This window comes from Phodopus roborovskii, unplaced genomic scaffold, assembly GCF_943737965.1.
Source record: "Phodopus roborovskii unplaced genomic scaffold, PHOROB, whole genome shotgun sequence".
In the NCBI taxonomy this organism is placed as follows: Eukaryota; Metazoa; Chordata; class Mammalia; order Rodentia; family Cricetidae; genus Phodopus; species Phodopus roborovskii.
The window spans coordinates 38,973,550-38,989,806 of record NW_026126480.1 but is presented as its reverse complement, the minus strand read 5'-3'; the positions used below and the strand labels follow the sequence as shown (position 1 = coordinate 38,989,806).

Below are 16,257 nucleotides of genomic sequence, written 5' to 3'. Positions count from 1 at the left end.
TTAGAACTTAGGTACTATGGAGAGTTAGAGTATTTCAGGTCCAGAACCAAATTAACTTGAGCTATTTTAGCCTCCTAAATAGGCATTTACTACCCACCTCTGTGTGTGGCTTAACAGCCTTAAGACTGTTGGAATGTACAAACAGGCCCCCAGCTTCCTTCCACCAATCAGAAGCTAAGATAGCACCCAAGACCTATAACAGATTTCCCTTCTTCGCTGGGGAAATCACCTATCTGATGTTTCTAATAATGTATTAGTCTTGATTCATGACTTTCTTTGTTCTGTTACTATAGAAACATCATGAGACTACATTCCTGTTGAAACATGAAATTTGGGGTAACCTATATAAACTGTCTCTTATTCCCTTTGATGTGAGCACTGTGGTGTGTGTGTGTGTGTGTGTGTGTGTGTACAAGCTCACACAAGGATGCATGTGCATTTACCACAGCATACATGTGGATATCAGTGGACAACTAACTGTGATTGCCAGGCTTGACAGCAAGTGCCTTTACCTGATGAGCCACCCATCTCTTCAGCCCCAAGGGCTGTGTTCCCACATTAATAGCACCCACACCTGCCCTATACTCCACAGTGACCCAGCCAAGCTACCAAGAGGAGGCGTTGTCACACAGGTGAATGGAGAGCCCACTGGCTATGACAGAAGGTTGGGAGTTCAATCTGAGCTGGAAGCTGCTTTGCCAGTTCCTCAAGGGCCCCACAGGAGTGGGAGGAAAAAAAAAAAAAAAAAAAAAAAAAAAACAAGGACCCAGAAAGTTATGATTCCTATAGGCCAGATGAGAGGTAAACCAGGCACGGGGTTACACGCCTGCAATCCCAGCATTTGGAAAGCTGAGGACTAAGAATCATGAGGTCTAAGCCAACCTAGGCTACAGTGTAAGACCTTGGTTCAACAAAACAAAGCAAAACAAGACAAAAAAGCCCACAGAAGAATGACTGCAAATGAACAAAGGAAATTCTGGGAGCTATTTAATTTATGCTTATAATCAATAAAAAGCCAGCTGCTGTTGGGCATGGCGGTGCACAACTTTAATCCCATCACTCAGGAAAGACAGGCAGATCTCTGTGAGTTTGAGGCCAGGCTGATCTACTTATTGAGTTCCAGGACAGCCAGAGCTAAACAGAGAGACTCTGCCTCAAAGGAAAAACAAGTAAACTGCTAATCTAAATTTTAGCTTTCTCAAGAGACTTCGCTGGCTGAGCTCCCTCCATTTCACTCATCCTAGGAAGATTTAATTTAATTAAAGGCACACTGAGAAGGGGGTTGTTGCTTGCAATTCTGTTACTTTAAGGTACCCTCTGTTGGATTGTGAGGGAGGTGGCCTCAGGTCTGTGGTCCCAGGCCAGCTCATGGCTGAGAATCTAACAAGGATGCCCTTAGATTATAGCTACTGCTGTCCCTCCCATGAATGTCATGAAGCATTTTCCAGGGTCACCCAGCACCAAGCTGCTTCCCTCTGCTCAGAAGCTTATACAGCCCACTTGTCTTTAAGCCAGCCATGTTCCTAAAGGGCCACCAGGCAAGCTCCCTCCTCTCTTCCCTCCCCTGGCCCCCTCCTCCATAGTCACACCCTTCCTGGCCTGGCCAGTTCCCATTAGCTAAAGGCACCAAACAAATGACTCAACAGCTCAATTAAGAATGGGGCCTCCCTCCCACTGTAGCTAGTTCTTGGAGCGGGCCACTGACTGAGATAGTCAGGCCAACAGGGAAACCAGCTGTGACTAACTACCACATTGGGCACCATGAGCCCTGCCGACCCCAGCAGAGCCCCTAGCTTCTCCTGTGTCCTCTTGGCACCCCACCCACAGCCCTCTGGCAGGACACTGGCACTGGAAGACAGGACTAAGGGATTTTTCCTGTTCTCAGAGGCTCGGGGCCCCTCATCACCTTTGCTACCGGGTCACCCTCTCCTTCCGGAATCAGTCCTCTCTGTCAGGCCACCTTTGTGGCCCAGACCTTCCTCCTCCCACAGCACAACTCTTGGGGAGTATCCAAGGGTGTGTACCTCTGGGTTTGTTCCCTTACGGTCATGTTCTCACAGCTACGGGATGGCCCAACTCAGCCCTTCCCAATTCCTCACCCACGTGGCTCTAAACCACCCACAGCTCCCTTCTCCACATAGCAGATAGGTCCCTCGAGTCCCCCAAGCAGTGTCTTTGCTGGTACCAGCCCTCCATCTAGAAGGTTCCTGCCCCTTCACATAGTCACCAAGCAATGGAGTCCTCACCTGAAGGGGAGACAGTGGCTACCAGGCGTTCTGAACATCTGGTAGTTTCCTGAAAACATTCTCCTGCTAGGTCAGGAGCCCAGAGGAGGCAGGTGTCTCTGCCACCACGGGTGGGGCACACTCAAGAGCATTCCAAAAGCAGCAGGTCCTCCCCTCTCTCAGCTGGCTCCCCACCCTCTTAGGCCATTGGAAGCAGGACAAGTGTTCTGGGAATGGCAGACCGGGCCACAGAATCTGCAGGAAAATGAATGCAACTAAAGGCAGCATGAACAGCCCACCATGTTCCAACAAGCACCAGGAATGGGAGAAGTGCCAGGCACAGGGCCTTCTAAGTGTGGCACTGCAAGGGTTAGCTCTGAAGTCACACACCTAGACAGCGTTCCCTGGGCCTAGATCTGGAAAGGAACTTGGGCACATTCCCTGCTCCCTCCCTGCTTCCTGCAGAGAACTTTGGATGTTATATAGCAGGGGCAGGAAAGACGTAGGAGTTCCTGCTCAACAGCCTTGGCCGGCTCCTGTTTCTGTTAGTCCCACATGACCAGCAGTGACTATCTCAAAGGCATTATTCTCAGGAAGGCAGGACTTCACAGATGAGAGTCACTGGCCAGGACCACTCCCAGCCGGCTGCATTAGGTCCCCTAGGCTGCCTGCCAAATCCAGAACAAGAAGGGCAGGGCACTTCAGAATGGACTTTACACCATGTCATGTCACCTTGGGAGTAGTCCCACTGTTCCCTGGGTAGGGGTAGGTATGTAAAGTCCCTTCTGGTTGTAAATATCCATGATCCTTTCTTTCCATGTAAGAGATTCATTAATGTTTTCCAAACCATAGTAGAATAACAAAGAAGCCAAATTCAAATGCATGTGGGGCATTCACAATTCTGCAAGATAAAGAGAAATAAATGCTACTTTAAACCTTTTTTCTTTAATGCACTGACAACTAGAGAAGACCTAAACATCTATGATTTAGTAGGCAGACAGAACTTTATCAATTAAGGTGTTAAAGCCCAACTGGACAAGGTCTTTGTCTAGGACCCACAGCCTACGAGTCAGTTTGCTGTCCCTGAACTGGTACTTTGCCAAGGTCTCATGCAGCAATTAGGTTCCTTTAGCGATTCAGCAGCAGTGTCTACCAACCCACAACTCAGCTTATGGACTGGCATGCAGTCTCACAGCTAGATAGCCCAGCTACAGAGAGAGGCTGTCCTCAACTGCTATCCTTTGATTCCCAGTTCAGGGCTCTGGAGCCCTCTTGGCAGAATTCCCACTGAACTGATAGCAAATTCCATTTCAAAAATCAGCTGGTGCTGGCTGCCCAATTAAGCCCCTGTCCAAGGACAAAGACCAGAGTGACTTGGGCTGTCACAAGAGGGTGATAACATTTCCCAAGGTTCAAGCTGAACACACGGTGTCCTATTGGGCCAGATGGGCATCTTATCTCCCGTTTCACTTTACCATCTGGAACACATTTAGCACACAGCCGTTCCTTACAGGCTCTTGATTTTTTTTTCTATCCTCAAATCCCCAAGTGTGCATGATCACTCACATAATCCCGCAGGCCTTCCTTAAAGCCAAATGCTCAGCTCAGACTGAAAGTGAGGACCGAATGAAAAAAAGGAAATTGCTCTGAAATTGCCCCTGTGGTAAACACTGAGTAGTCTGCCTGTGGCATGACGGAATGGGGACTGTTAGGAGCCGAGAATGTGATTCTGAGCTACAACTTCTAGAAAAGTCCAAAGCCAGACTCAAAAGGTGCTAAGAAAGGCCACACATCCAGATATTTCCAGTCACCAGCACATGGGTGCCAGTCCCCCAAGCCAGCGTGTAAACATCCCAACATGCCAAGCTGCAGATTTCAGAGAGTGAGAGGTACAGCAAAAGAATGGAAGATCAATTCCTCCCCTTCATTTTAGACACTCCTCCTTCACAAGAGCTAAGTCTGCACCCAAGAGGAAGAGTGGTCTCTTCCAGCTTGACCCAAGCAGAACTTTAGCAGAAAGAAAGAAAATATTAACTAGAGAAAAAGGTCATCAGCAACACACTCCCCAAACTATAGGGGAGACTTTGACCCATGCTGGAAGAGGTCTCCAAGTCTCACTTTGGTCACGCCTGTTCATGTGTGAAGTTTCTGTATATGCCCTGAGTGCCTGATACAGAAGACACAGATGCACGCAGAGAACAAAAGGAGGCTGGTCTCAGCTGTCAAAGACCTTTGCACACAAAGGCCAAAGTACCTACCCAGATTAAGTGGCTCACAAACCTCAAAACCATGTAAGTATAAACAATACAAAACTGTCCCTATTTGACAACTGTCTATATCATGGTATCTTGTGATCTAATAGTCACCTGCTGGGAACACTAAGATCATAAACAAACACATAAGGGGACCTCACCTAGTGCAATAGGCAGAGAACATGTGGGCCTGGAAGTTATAGGAGTTTTTAATGGAATTCTGTTCTTCAGATCAGTAATGCCTTTTCTAAATTAAAAAAAAAATTTTCTCCACTTTATGATGCAGTTATTAACTGCCTGGTTATTAAAGACACAGCTAACCTTTGGAAGATAGGTGAATCCACTCAAAGACAAAGACTTGTATTGTGCAAACAAATAAGAACAAAACCCCTTACATGATTTGGGAACAAAAGGAAAAAGAGAAGCAAGAATCCTGGGTTTCTGCCATCTCAAAGCCTACGCTTCATTGAGACATCTGCAAGCATTCTACCAAGGCCACCATGCCTCCCCAGTACCGGAGAGTTTTGACAGAAGCCATAGACAGCTTCAGCCACAATGCTGGCCCAGGAGTCTCCAGTCCTGAGTTGCTGTGACCAGGACAAGACTGTCTCCATCTAGTATGTGCCACATGTGGGCCCTAGCACAGCAACAGGAATATCCCTAGGGACTGGAACCATCCAGATTTCTAAGCAGAGACTTGGGTGGGGCAGCTATCTGACTGTCACCAGTTATTCTGATGCAACCTGAAGTCAGGCAGCAAGCAGGCAGGTGAGTAGCTTTCCAATGGTACTGATGGGACTCCTTGGGATCCAAGGAGAGAATACCCACTAGGTATTGGGTATTGACATGACCTTAATACACTGTTCCACTGCCTGCTAAATGACATAGCTGTAAGTCATCACTTGGAAAAACCATTCTGATATGTGTGTGCGTGTGTGTGTGTGTGTGAAAACATGGAACAGATAAGAATGCAAATGACTGTGGACAATCTAGTCATTGGTAAAATGTTCTAGCGGACTCAGACCCAGGTTTCTGGGTTACCCAGAGATGTCAAACGCAAAATAGAACTAAAACCACGGGGTGCAAGCTGGTGTCTCCACAGAGGACATGAAGAAGTCTCTTTCCTTTCCTCTGAGGAATAAATACCTCCGCAAGAGCAACAGCTCCCTTCCAGTGATGAGCACAAGAAACAATTCAACACCAGAGCAGCAACAAGTGACTCTGGCCCGCCTTCTCTTCTCTCCCTCTCAGTTTTATACTAGCTCCCACCCTGTTTTTTGTTACTTTGTTGTTAAATATTTGGGACAGTCTTATTCAGCAGGCAGGCATCCTTTGCAACGTGACCAAGGCCTCTTGTTCTGCCTCCCTACTGCTGAGATCTCAGACATGAGCCACAGAGCCTGGCTCCATTTTCTTTAAATACCTTTTTTACTTTTTCCTAAATTTGTATTGCATTTGTGTGTGTGTGTGTGTGTGTGTGTGTGTGTGTGTGTGTGTCTGTGTGTGTGTCTGTGTGCGTGCGCGCCCGCTCACTTACATGCATACATGGCGTGAGCGTGGAGGTCTAAGGACAAATTGTAAGAGACCCATGTGGGTCCTAGAGATTAAAAGGTCATCAGGCTTGGCAGCCAAGCACCTTTATCCACTAAGCCATCTTGCTGGTCCTTTAAATACCTTTTTAAACACATTAAAAATTTTTTACTTGAATTGAAGAGGTGGCTGAGTGGTTAAGAGTACTTGCAAAGGACTTGAGTTTAGTTCCCAGCGTCCATATCAGGTGGCTGTAACCCCAGCTCTAGGGGATCCAAACCTCTCTTCTGGTCTCTGAGAGCACCTACACACATGTGGCATGCGCACGCACGCACACACACACACTCTTTTTTAATTAAAAATATAAAAAAAGTTGTGAGTTAATTTTTTTTAAGCTGAGCATGGTAGTATAGGCAGGGAGGAGTCAGTACACGTATGACACAGGTAAGTAGGCAAAACTCTTGTCCTCTCCTCCAATCCATGATCAAGTCACAGCATGCATGCCCCCATCCCTATCCCATTCCAGGTCAGGTGCTGCAGTTCTAAGAGTCGTGAAGACAAGTTCTTCCCTTCGAGGAGCCCCCAGAGTAGTTGGGGAGATAGACTTCGATGCAGGGAACTTAGAGGCTTCGAGAAGGGACAGTGACACAGTGGGTGGTGGCACCTGAATTTAAAGGAAGGCTCCTTAGAGGAAGAGACCTGAAGCACAAGCTCCAGGACGCAAAGTCCCTTCTCTGACCTGCTCTCTTGGGCTTCCCCAGTGCTACACAGGATCTGATAAGACGCAGTGGCTTTATAGACATAAATATATGTTAAAATGTGTACACATGAAGACTATGAATATAAACTAAGATGGGTACAGTCAGAGACTACATCAGTTAATATTGTCAACTTGGACAGGATCTAGAAACACTAAGGAGTTGTCTCTGAGCGGGACTGGAAAGGACTTTCTTGATGGGTTAACTAAAGAAAGAAGGCTACCCTAACCAGCTGCTGTGCGATCCTGCACCTTCCGTGCCACTCAAAATGTGAGCCAAAACAAATCCTTTTCTCCACGTGTTGCTTTTGTTGGGTATTTGTCATGGCAACAAGAAAAGTAACTAATACAGAGACTCAAGTGTTGACATGAATGTGCACTGTGTAATTATTTATATAGAGGACTCTCTCTCTCTCTCTCTCTCTGTGTGTGTGTGTGTGTGTGTGTGTGTGTGTGTGTTTGCTCAGTCTCAAGGCCACAGCAGACCAAGACTGGTCTATATGCAAAGGGGGAGTAAAGCTGAGTCCAGGCCAAGTATGGGGTGTCAAAGAACTAGGGTGTGAAGGGCAAGGAAGAAGGAAGGATTGTAGGAGGCAACAGAACAAAGCTGAGAGCCCAGGTCTCTGTGCCAGGCAAAAGCCTAAGAACCTGGTTCCTCCTCCCATGCTCGCTGACTCCTCTGTTCTCTGATCATCACCAAAGACAGCAGAAAGCAAGCAGCTGGCCCATCTGATGTCCCAGGCAGCCCACAGGTAGCCAGCCCCCTAAATCACATCCTGAAACAGCACATACACTCTGGAGGGCTTCCAGTGTCCTTTCAGAATACAATTAAGGCCACAAGAAGCTAAGCCTCAACACATACCTACTGTGTTTAGAACAAGTATATGGGCACTGTGAGAGGAAAATGTATGGGACAAGAGAAGAGAAGAGAGAACCTGTGGGGCCTGGGCTCAGGCAGCCCTAGCCATGTTTCTACTGTACCTCTCGACTGTCAGATGTGCAGAGACTGAGCTGGTGTTGTCACCATGATGGGAAGAGTCAGCTAAGGGTGGGTGTCCCAGGTCTGCAGGAGCAGCCGGCTGGATGACATCATCAGTTCCAGGGGCGCTATGGAGAAAAAGAAAAGAAAAGAAACTCAGAAAGTTCCTAAGAAATACAGATGTGTTTTAACATCTGGCCCTGGGCAGGGCTTGCACTCCCTTTCTGCAACAGGAAGGCGATACCTGTGCTTCTTACAGATGGTCCAAAGATATAGTGGTCCAGGAAGAGTGCTCTATCCCTGGCCAAACATAAGCAAGTACAGAAACCTGTAGGAGGAGGTTAGTATTTATAGATTCCACACACAGTAGTCAAGCAGCCCCTTCAGGGTGCTGTTTTTAGAAACAAAGGCACCGACAGGTTGAGTAACTTAAACCTGACCTCAGCAGCCACCCTCTCTATCACCACACCTGTCTGGGCCCCAAAGGTGGAGGAGTAAGAGAAAGGTAAGTGACCACCAGTGCAGGGAGCCATTCCTGTGTGTGAAAGCCGTGATTAGGAAGGAGCTTGAGATTCTGCAGAACAGCAAAAGGTCACTATAATCAGAGCATAGACAAAGGGGGGGGTCGCTATGGAGGGGGGAAGGGATAGAAGGCAGGTCACAAGACCAGGTGAAGGAATCAGGACTTGGTTGCAAGCCAGAGGATTAACCCGAAGCTTCTGAATGGTCAGGTGCCAATCAGGGCCCCTGGTGTATGCATGAGTGAGAGTGGGTGGACCCAGGAAATTTCCTAGAGCTACATTCTAAATACCAAGGGGCGGCAAATATGTATGCCCATGAATTACTACTATTCTCTGTGGGTCCTACCCATCATTCCAATTCCTCTGGGGCAGATGCTGGAGCCCTGTGGATATACATAAGAGTCAAGGAGATCACACAAGGAAAGATGGGGGGAGGGACCAGCTAGCAGGAGGAGGGATGGCCAGGATGCTAGAGGACTTTGGTGGATTACAATGTGGAAACGCCTAAATTATGGACATGATCAACTTTCTAAATGTCACAAAGCTGGAGGAGAAAAACAGTCCAGGAGTTTTGGCAGTACACACAGAACATCATAAAAGACTCGGCTTCCTTCAACACACCACGGTGTTTCCAAGATACTATTTTAAAAGATGATAAAGGCTGGGGAATAAGGAGACTGTGGTCACAGTAGCAAAAGCAACTGGAGGTGACCAAAATGTCTGACCTTGGGGAACCGTTCATCAGATTAAGGCACAGCTACAGACCAGATTCATTTGCAACGGTTTAAGAATATTGATAGAATGTTAGGCATCTAGGTGGAAATATTTTCATTATTAACTGAAAACAGGAAAAGCACATTGTGGGCCACACCATCAAGCTTCGTGTGAGTGCAGCAATGAGGCATGTAACAGTCCAAATGAGCTGGGTAAGCTAGACAGAATCTATACCAAAGTGTTAACAGCATAATTTCTTTCCTCGAGCTGTGTGTTTTTTGTTCTTTATAGATTTGATATCTATTTTATAGTTCTTTTAAAAAAATGTAATTATACTCTAACTTACTGTGTGTGTGCTCACGTGTGCATGTGTGTGTTCACGTGCATATGTGTGTATGAGGCAGTCAGAGCACAATTTCCATTATGGGTCCTGGGGATTGAACTCAGTTCCTCGGGCTTGGCACCTTTTATAGTTGAGCATCTCATGAACCCTGTTTTCTGGCACTATACTGAATGAATACCACTATTATGGTCGACATAAATAAAATATATAGAGATTCTAAGTGTCATGGAACAACCTTCTTCCCTGTCTTAGTGGGTGTTTTGTGACATGGGTACCATCGGGGCTACACCACTTCTGAGTTCATGCCGTCCCCGGTGAAGACTTGCCCACCTCATTGTAAGGCAGAAACACACCTACACTCATTCATCAAGCATCACTGAAAAAAATGAAGGACAAAGACAGAAGTTCCCCCAAAACAGACATCCACCCACACAGAGGATGGAATGGCATTTTTTCAAAGAATACTGACTCTTCCGTAAGTGTTCTGAACAGAAATAGTTCCTGGATGACGTTTTTGACTAATATCCTATTCGGTCATGACATTACTGAGCGAGTATGCTACCACACTCAAAAACTGTCGATGATGTCAAAAGGGCTGGATTCCAAAGCCATAGCAGCCCCACCTTGGGATCTCTGCCAGGTGACTTCTTGGGACTTTAGCTTTTCCATATGTAAGAGGGAAGGCTTGGGCTGCATCATCATACAGAGCTCCTGGATCCAGTCGCATCCCTGACTCTACTTACTAACTCACCTCTGTCTTTCTGCTGTTCACGTGTCCTCCACTTTGATATGCTATGGACTGAGGATGTTAGAACAGTGTGCCCAGCAAGCATTAGTAAGTTCCCAGTGACAGTCTAGCAACCTCTTGTACAAAAAATAAAATTAAGAATTGAAATACATATATATGTGTATGTAGAGTAGGCTGAACTACAGGCAATGTTAATAATTGTGTTTGCGTGTATGTGTGCATACATCAAATTCACACCATACCATCAGCACGGAGACCTTCCTCACTTAACTTCCTGGTGATCTGGTCAAGCTTCAAATAGCTTTGGATAGAGCTAAACTGATTTTTGGGTAGTTAGAGCTTCTTTATAAATACATAAACATTTCTTCAGGGGCTGGAGAGGGGGCTCAGTGGTTAAGCACACTAGCTGCTCTTGCAGAGGACTGGTTTTGGTCCCCAGAGTCCACCTGGTGACTTGCAACCATCTGTAACTCCAGTTCTAGGGGATTCAAGGTCCTCTTCTGACCTCTGTGGCATGAATGTGATGCATATACATGCATGCATGCAAAACATTCAAGGCCAGCCTGGACTACACAGTGGGTTCCAGGAGAGTCAGGGCTACAAAAAGAGACTCTGATTCAAAACTTTTTAAAATAATATTTTTAATTAAAAAAAAACCCACAGATTTCTTCACAGACCTACTCTCTGAGGTTATAAAGGCTTTCTAACTTCTACTAGTGGCAAACACTGAATCAAGAATGACTGAAATGTTTTTAGGGGGCAAATTTTGGTCAGAGATTTCAGCCACCAGCTGCTACCATCAGCTGCTGGGCCAGCCCTGCAAACCTAGGCAGCAAACGTTGAGTCCTCACTGGAATGTCTGGGGTGGGAAGCTCGTACCAACAAGTGCTTCTCCACAAGACTGTGCTTCACTACGGCAGACTAAGGTACCAAGGGCCCTGCCTCCAAGAGGAAGGTGCCCACGCACTAGCGTGAAAGGGCCGACAAACACCTTGGCCTCCACATACTTGGTTCCTCCATGCCCCATCAACAACCCGTGATGCCAGAGTGAATTACATGCAGCCATACACAGCATCTTGACAAGCTAATCCAGAGTAACAGTCTCTTAGTGTGTTAGGGCGATGTAAAAGATGCCATGAGATTGATAGCCTATAGAGCACTGCTCTGCATCTCTCAACATCTGGAGGCTGAGATTCCATAATCAACGCCAGCAGGTCTGGGGTCTGATGGGAGTCCTCCTCCAGGCTCATGGTTTGTGCTGTTTCTCTGTGTCCTCATCTGATGAAAAGGTCACAGGGAACTTTCTCTGGTCCCTTTCCTCTAACACTAATCCTACTCATGAGAGTTCACCCTCATGCCCAGCCATCTTCATCTTCCGAAGTCCCCACCTCTTAAAGTCTGTGCTCAATAGTTTTATGTCAACTTGACACAAGCTAGAGTCATAGAGAAGAGAGTCTCAATTGGGAAAAAAATGTCTCCATAATATTGGGCACTATGCAAGCCTATAGGGCATTTTCTTAATCAGTGGTTGGTGTGGGAGAGGCCAAGACAACTGTGGTGGGGGGGCACCCCTGGGTCTACAAAACAAAACCATAGGCTGACTAAATGATGGGTAGCAAGCCAATAAGCAACACTCCTCCATGGCCTCTGCATCAGCTCCTGCCTCCAGGTTCCCTCCCAGTTTGAATTCCTATCATGGCTTCCCTCAAAGGACTATGACTCCAGATATGTAAGCAATAGTAACCTCTTCCTCCCAAGCTGCTTTTGGACACAGTGTTTCATCAAGTAATGGTAACTCAAACAGGGTCTTAACCTATGAATTTGGGAGGACACAGTCAGACCCTAACAATGGAGGAACTAACGGTCATAGAAACACAGGATTCTTCCAGGCCAAATCTGGTGAGATTCTAAGAATATTCTAAGATTATGGGGAAACAAGTAAAGGGTACCACTGGGCCAGTATATTCAAAGAGCCTTGCAAATACAAGACAGTTTCTCAGGCTGGAGTGCAGCTCTGTGTGGTAACGTCCTCCACATCACACAAAACAAAAGCCCCCATACACACACTCCACTACTATTTGGTTCTAAAACCACTGGCTTTCCTTCCCTTCCTCTGGTAGACAAGAGTGGTGTGGAGGAGAGCACAGGGAAGATCAGGGTCCTAAGGAAGTTGCCAGCGCTGGGAGGACAGCCAGTATCAGAAAGACCCACGGCAGGACAAGCCAGACTCTCATGAGAAGAGGATCTGCATGTATAAAACGTGATGAGGCTGGAGCAAAAGAAAAACAGGGTTAGGTGGTGATCAGAGATTATCAATACATCTGGAATAGAGGTTGAGAGACACAGATGCATGTGCACACACGTGTGTGCCTGTGTGTGAACAGAGGGCCTCAAAAAGGAAAATAAGGGACTAGAGAGGTGACTTAGTGATTAAGAACACTGGTTTCTCTTCCTGAGAAGTGAGGTTCAGTTCCCAGCACCCACATGGCAGCTCACAATGAACTGTAACTCTAGTCTCGTAGGATCCAAAGACCTCTGAGGGCACTACCCATACATGGTGTATAGTACCATGCAGGCAAGACACCCATGCACACAGAATAAAATAGATGTTGACAAATTAATAAAAGATTGAAAATACAGAATGTATTGGATCACGGCCATTGAATTAGAGTAATAACCCATATGGACTGAATAATGACTAGGACAGATGAATGAATGAGGAAAAAGGATAGGCTTCTAGTGTGTTAGGCGTACGAGGAATGGTGGAAAAGAAGAGCCACAATGAAGACCCATCATGGAGGAGGTGAGTACAGGCCAGACAGGGGCCATGTGAACATACTAAGGCAGGTGGGTAGTGGCGTAAAGAAGCAAATATTTGTACAGTCTCTAAGCATCTTCTACCCAATACCATCTGATCACAAAATGAAAGTGATAGCTTCATGGTAGAAAAGTCTGGTAGACTCCAGCTTTGCCAGGTATTGACCAGGGCCACCTGCCACCACTGGAAAGGCCCAGCTTCACTCCTGTGGAATCCCTGTTGCAAATGGACAGTTAGTGTGTGTGCATAGATGCACACAGATTTAAGAACTTTCCTCATCATGAAATAGCTGTGCTCTTCCAGGTCATGGGAAACTAGAGGTCCTAGACTGAGAGAGAGTGGGTGGGTATGACACAGGGCCCAGCGTAGGACTTCCTGGATGTGATGGGGGTGGGGGGATGGACAAAGGTAGTGATGCTGAGTAGATTCTGAGACTCCTCATTGGGTGGCTGCATTGGCATCATGCCAGAGGATGCCGCTGCCTGGGAAAATGTGTGCTGGGACTCTGGAAGGTTTGGGGTTTGTGTTTGGAGAGGGCAACTTCATGTAACTTGTTTTTGAATGATTCACAGAGTAATAGTAAAAGATACATATATAAAGAGAGGGTGACTGGCAGAGCCCATAAGGGAAAATATGAGCAAATGGGGGATTTGGGTGAATGGAGTGTGGGCGTACTTTGCGCTATTCTCACAGCTTTGCTGAAATGGCAATGTGTGCAGAAACATGTAAACAAGGCCTGCCTGAGCAAGGCCTGCAGGCAGCCACCCTGCACCAGCACCCAGAGCTCATTCTGGCTCTGGAGGGCAGCATGGGCTGTGAGGAGGGCAGGATGTTTAAGGTGGTCACAGGTCCTGCACTGGATGGCTGGGGCTAGAACCAGCTCTGAGAAGCCTCAGAATATCTGGAGAGCAGGACATGAACCTCTAGTCTTGGGGTGATAGGAATGTCACAGAGCTATTCGCAGGCAAGCGGCAACACATTTAAAAACTGACAGTCATGTTGCTATAGAGAATAACCAAAGAAGAGAGGAATCCCCAGTAAGAGCTCTGGGACTATTCAGGAGCCAGGTAAGGCTGGACAGGACACAAGCCACTGTGGAGGAGGGGCTTCGAGATGTCCACCCAGGGGGAGTGACAGAGGGAGCAATCAGGGACCATTTGTGATTTGAGCATCTAATTACTTAGCAAGCTCTTAACTACAAGCCTCCTACATAAAAACTTAAGACTTCCTGTGTCATTAGGAACTTATCTTTAACAAAGGCTAAAGATTATTTACTTATCTATAAAGGAAGTCCGGTTCAACTTAAATAAGCTTACATCATTCCGACTAATAGCATGGACCAGGGTTCCCTGGAGTTTTTCATCTTGTTGACATTGCTGTTTTGTTTCTTTTTGTTCATTTGGGTTTTTTAAAATATTGTTTTGTTTTCTTTCTATTTTGAGGATCTCATGTAGCCCAGGCTGTCCCATATGGGTGAGAGTGATTTTATCTTTCTGAACTCCTGATCCTCCTGCCTCCACCTCCAGTGTGCTGGGATTATAGGTAGGTGCTGTGGAGCCAGGTTTATGCAGCTGGGGATCAGACTTCGTGTATACCAGGCAAACACTCTACCAGCTGAGCTCCACACCTCCCTGGCTTCTCCTTCTTTCTGCTAATGAAAGTTGAGAGTCTTACTTTATTTTTGCAACGGGGTATCACCATGTGGCCCCCACTGGTCCAATTCTCATGCCAAGCCCTCTCATACCACAGTGTCAGCTAATGCAGAACACTAAACTCAGGCCTGGGCTCCCCAGAAACCGAACTGCACAAAAGAGAACATTGGACGAGTTCTCACGGGCATAGCCTGCCAGTCCGGTACAGCTCACCTGCCTTGTCTGGGTACTGGAAGGCCTGACAAAGCTTGGCAGAAATGGAAACTTCTCTGATTGTGAATCTCCTACATGAGCCGGAGGCCAGTTGTGAGCTAGTATGACACAGTAGGTGGAAGGAAGATGTCTGACACCTGGAGCACACCCAGGGAGTGGCCTTCCCAGGGCTCTCCTGAGCATCCTGAAATGCCCATTCTCTGGGGAACAAAGCAGACAGACCCCCTTGCTCTGCTTCCGCAGGGATTCACTAACATACGCTCTGGGCAAGCCAAGCTGGGCTTTCTTTGTCCGGATCTGGCAGATGAAAGTGGGACACGTATGGCCTGGCATTCCTGTAGGCCAGGGTACAAGCAGAGCGAAGATTCCCAGACCAGCAAGATCAACTTGTCTAGGATCAAGCAGGGAATTCAAAGTTGTGATGGTCAAGGTACTTGACCAAGGTCTAGGAATGCTCGTTTCATTGTTACTAACACTCTAATATATATATGAACTTGGTAACAGATTGACATAAACATAAGGGCTTCATTCAGAAGAATAGCTACTTGCTAGACATTCTCCTCCCTTGGTAAGCATGAAGAATACTATCAAGTTGAGGCCAAGGGCACAGGAGGCAGAAAATGTTACAGCCAGCTGGGAGGCCTGGCCAGAGGGAGGGGCCAGGAAGGTGCCTCCGACTACACTCTAAGGAAAGTGGCTTGTGGGAAAGGCTCTGAGGTGGGAACAGAGACATGCAGATAAGCAAGTCCACCAAGGCAAAGACATGGCCTTCGGTCAAAAACAAGAGGAAATATTCTTTTTTAGAGAAAATTTATACAGTATCTCAGGGCTTTGCCAGATGCTGTCTGTGATCCCTCGGGACTCCTGACAAGAGGGCAGCCATATTGCTTTACAGTAAAGGAGACTAGGTCTTGGGAATGAAGTGGCTTGGCAAGGTAATACCCTTGCCTCCCACCAGAACCTCCCACCACTGTCCCTTACATCTTTCAGGATCCCAGGCTGTCTATTGGAGTCTTCCCCTAGAAAGAGCATAGCCTGACTAGAGCACAGGCAGGGGGGACTCAGGAGGGGTGTAAGAAGTCATGAGACCTCTCAGGGGACAGGAAGCAACAATAGGTCCAGGAGGCAACTTGGGTCCTGAAGCAACCAAAGCAATGATACTTTCCTTCACTGACAAACCTTAGCCCAGGACTCAAAAGCAAGTTTATGGCAATGAATGAATGCATGAACAAATGAACCAACCAATGACAGGTGTGGAGCCATAGCCATGGAGGTTGATATACTACAGGGTCTGGCGCTCATTTCAAGCTGAACTTTTGTTCATTTCAACCACATCTCTGCTTTCCCTATCTTGTAAGAACTCAATTTTTTTTTTTCCCTAAGCCTCAAATTTATTTTGCCTACTCCTGAAAAGCCCTGGGCTTCAGTACTAGGCCTTTGCTGATGAAGAAATAAAATGACTGACCCAACCCCTCTTGAGAGGCAAGTGACTGCAAAGACTGCAG

At 46.8% G+C, this 16,257-nt stretch overlaps 1 protein-coding gene across 2 annotated transcripts in view; it reads right to left on the bottom strand.

Annotated features, from left to right (window-relative positions):
- LOC127228438 (transforming acidic coiled-coil-containing protein 2) overlaps positions 1-16,257 on the bottom strand; it is a 129,920-nt gene that overhangs the window by 83,906 nt on the left and 29,757 nt on the right. For both annotated transcript variants that reach the window (XM_051193157.1, XM_051193158.1), the window contains exon 2: positions 7,746-7,871. In XM_051193157.1, coding sequence (XP_051049114.1) covers positions 7,746-7,871 — 126 coding nt within the window. The remainder of the gene's footprint in view (positions 1-7,745; positions 7,872-16,257) is intronic.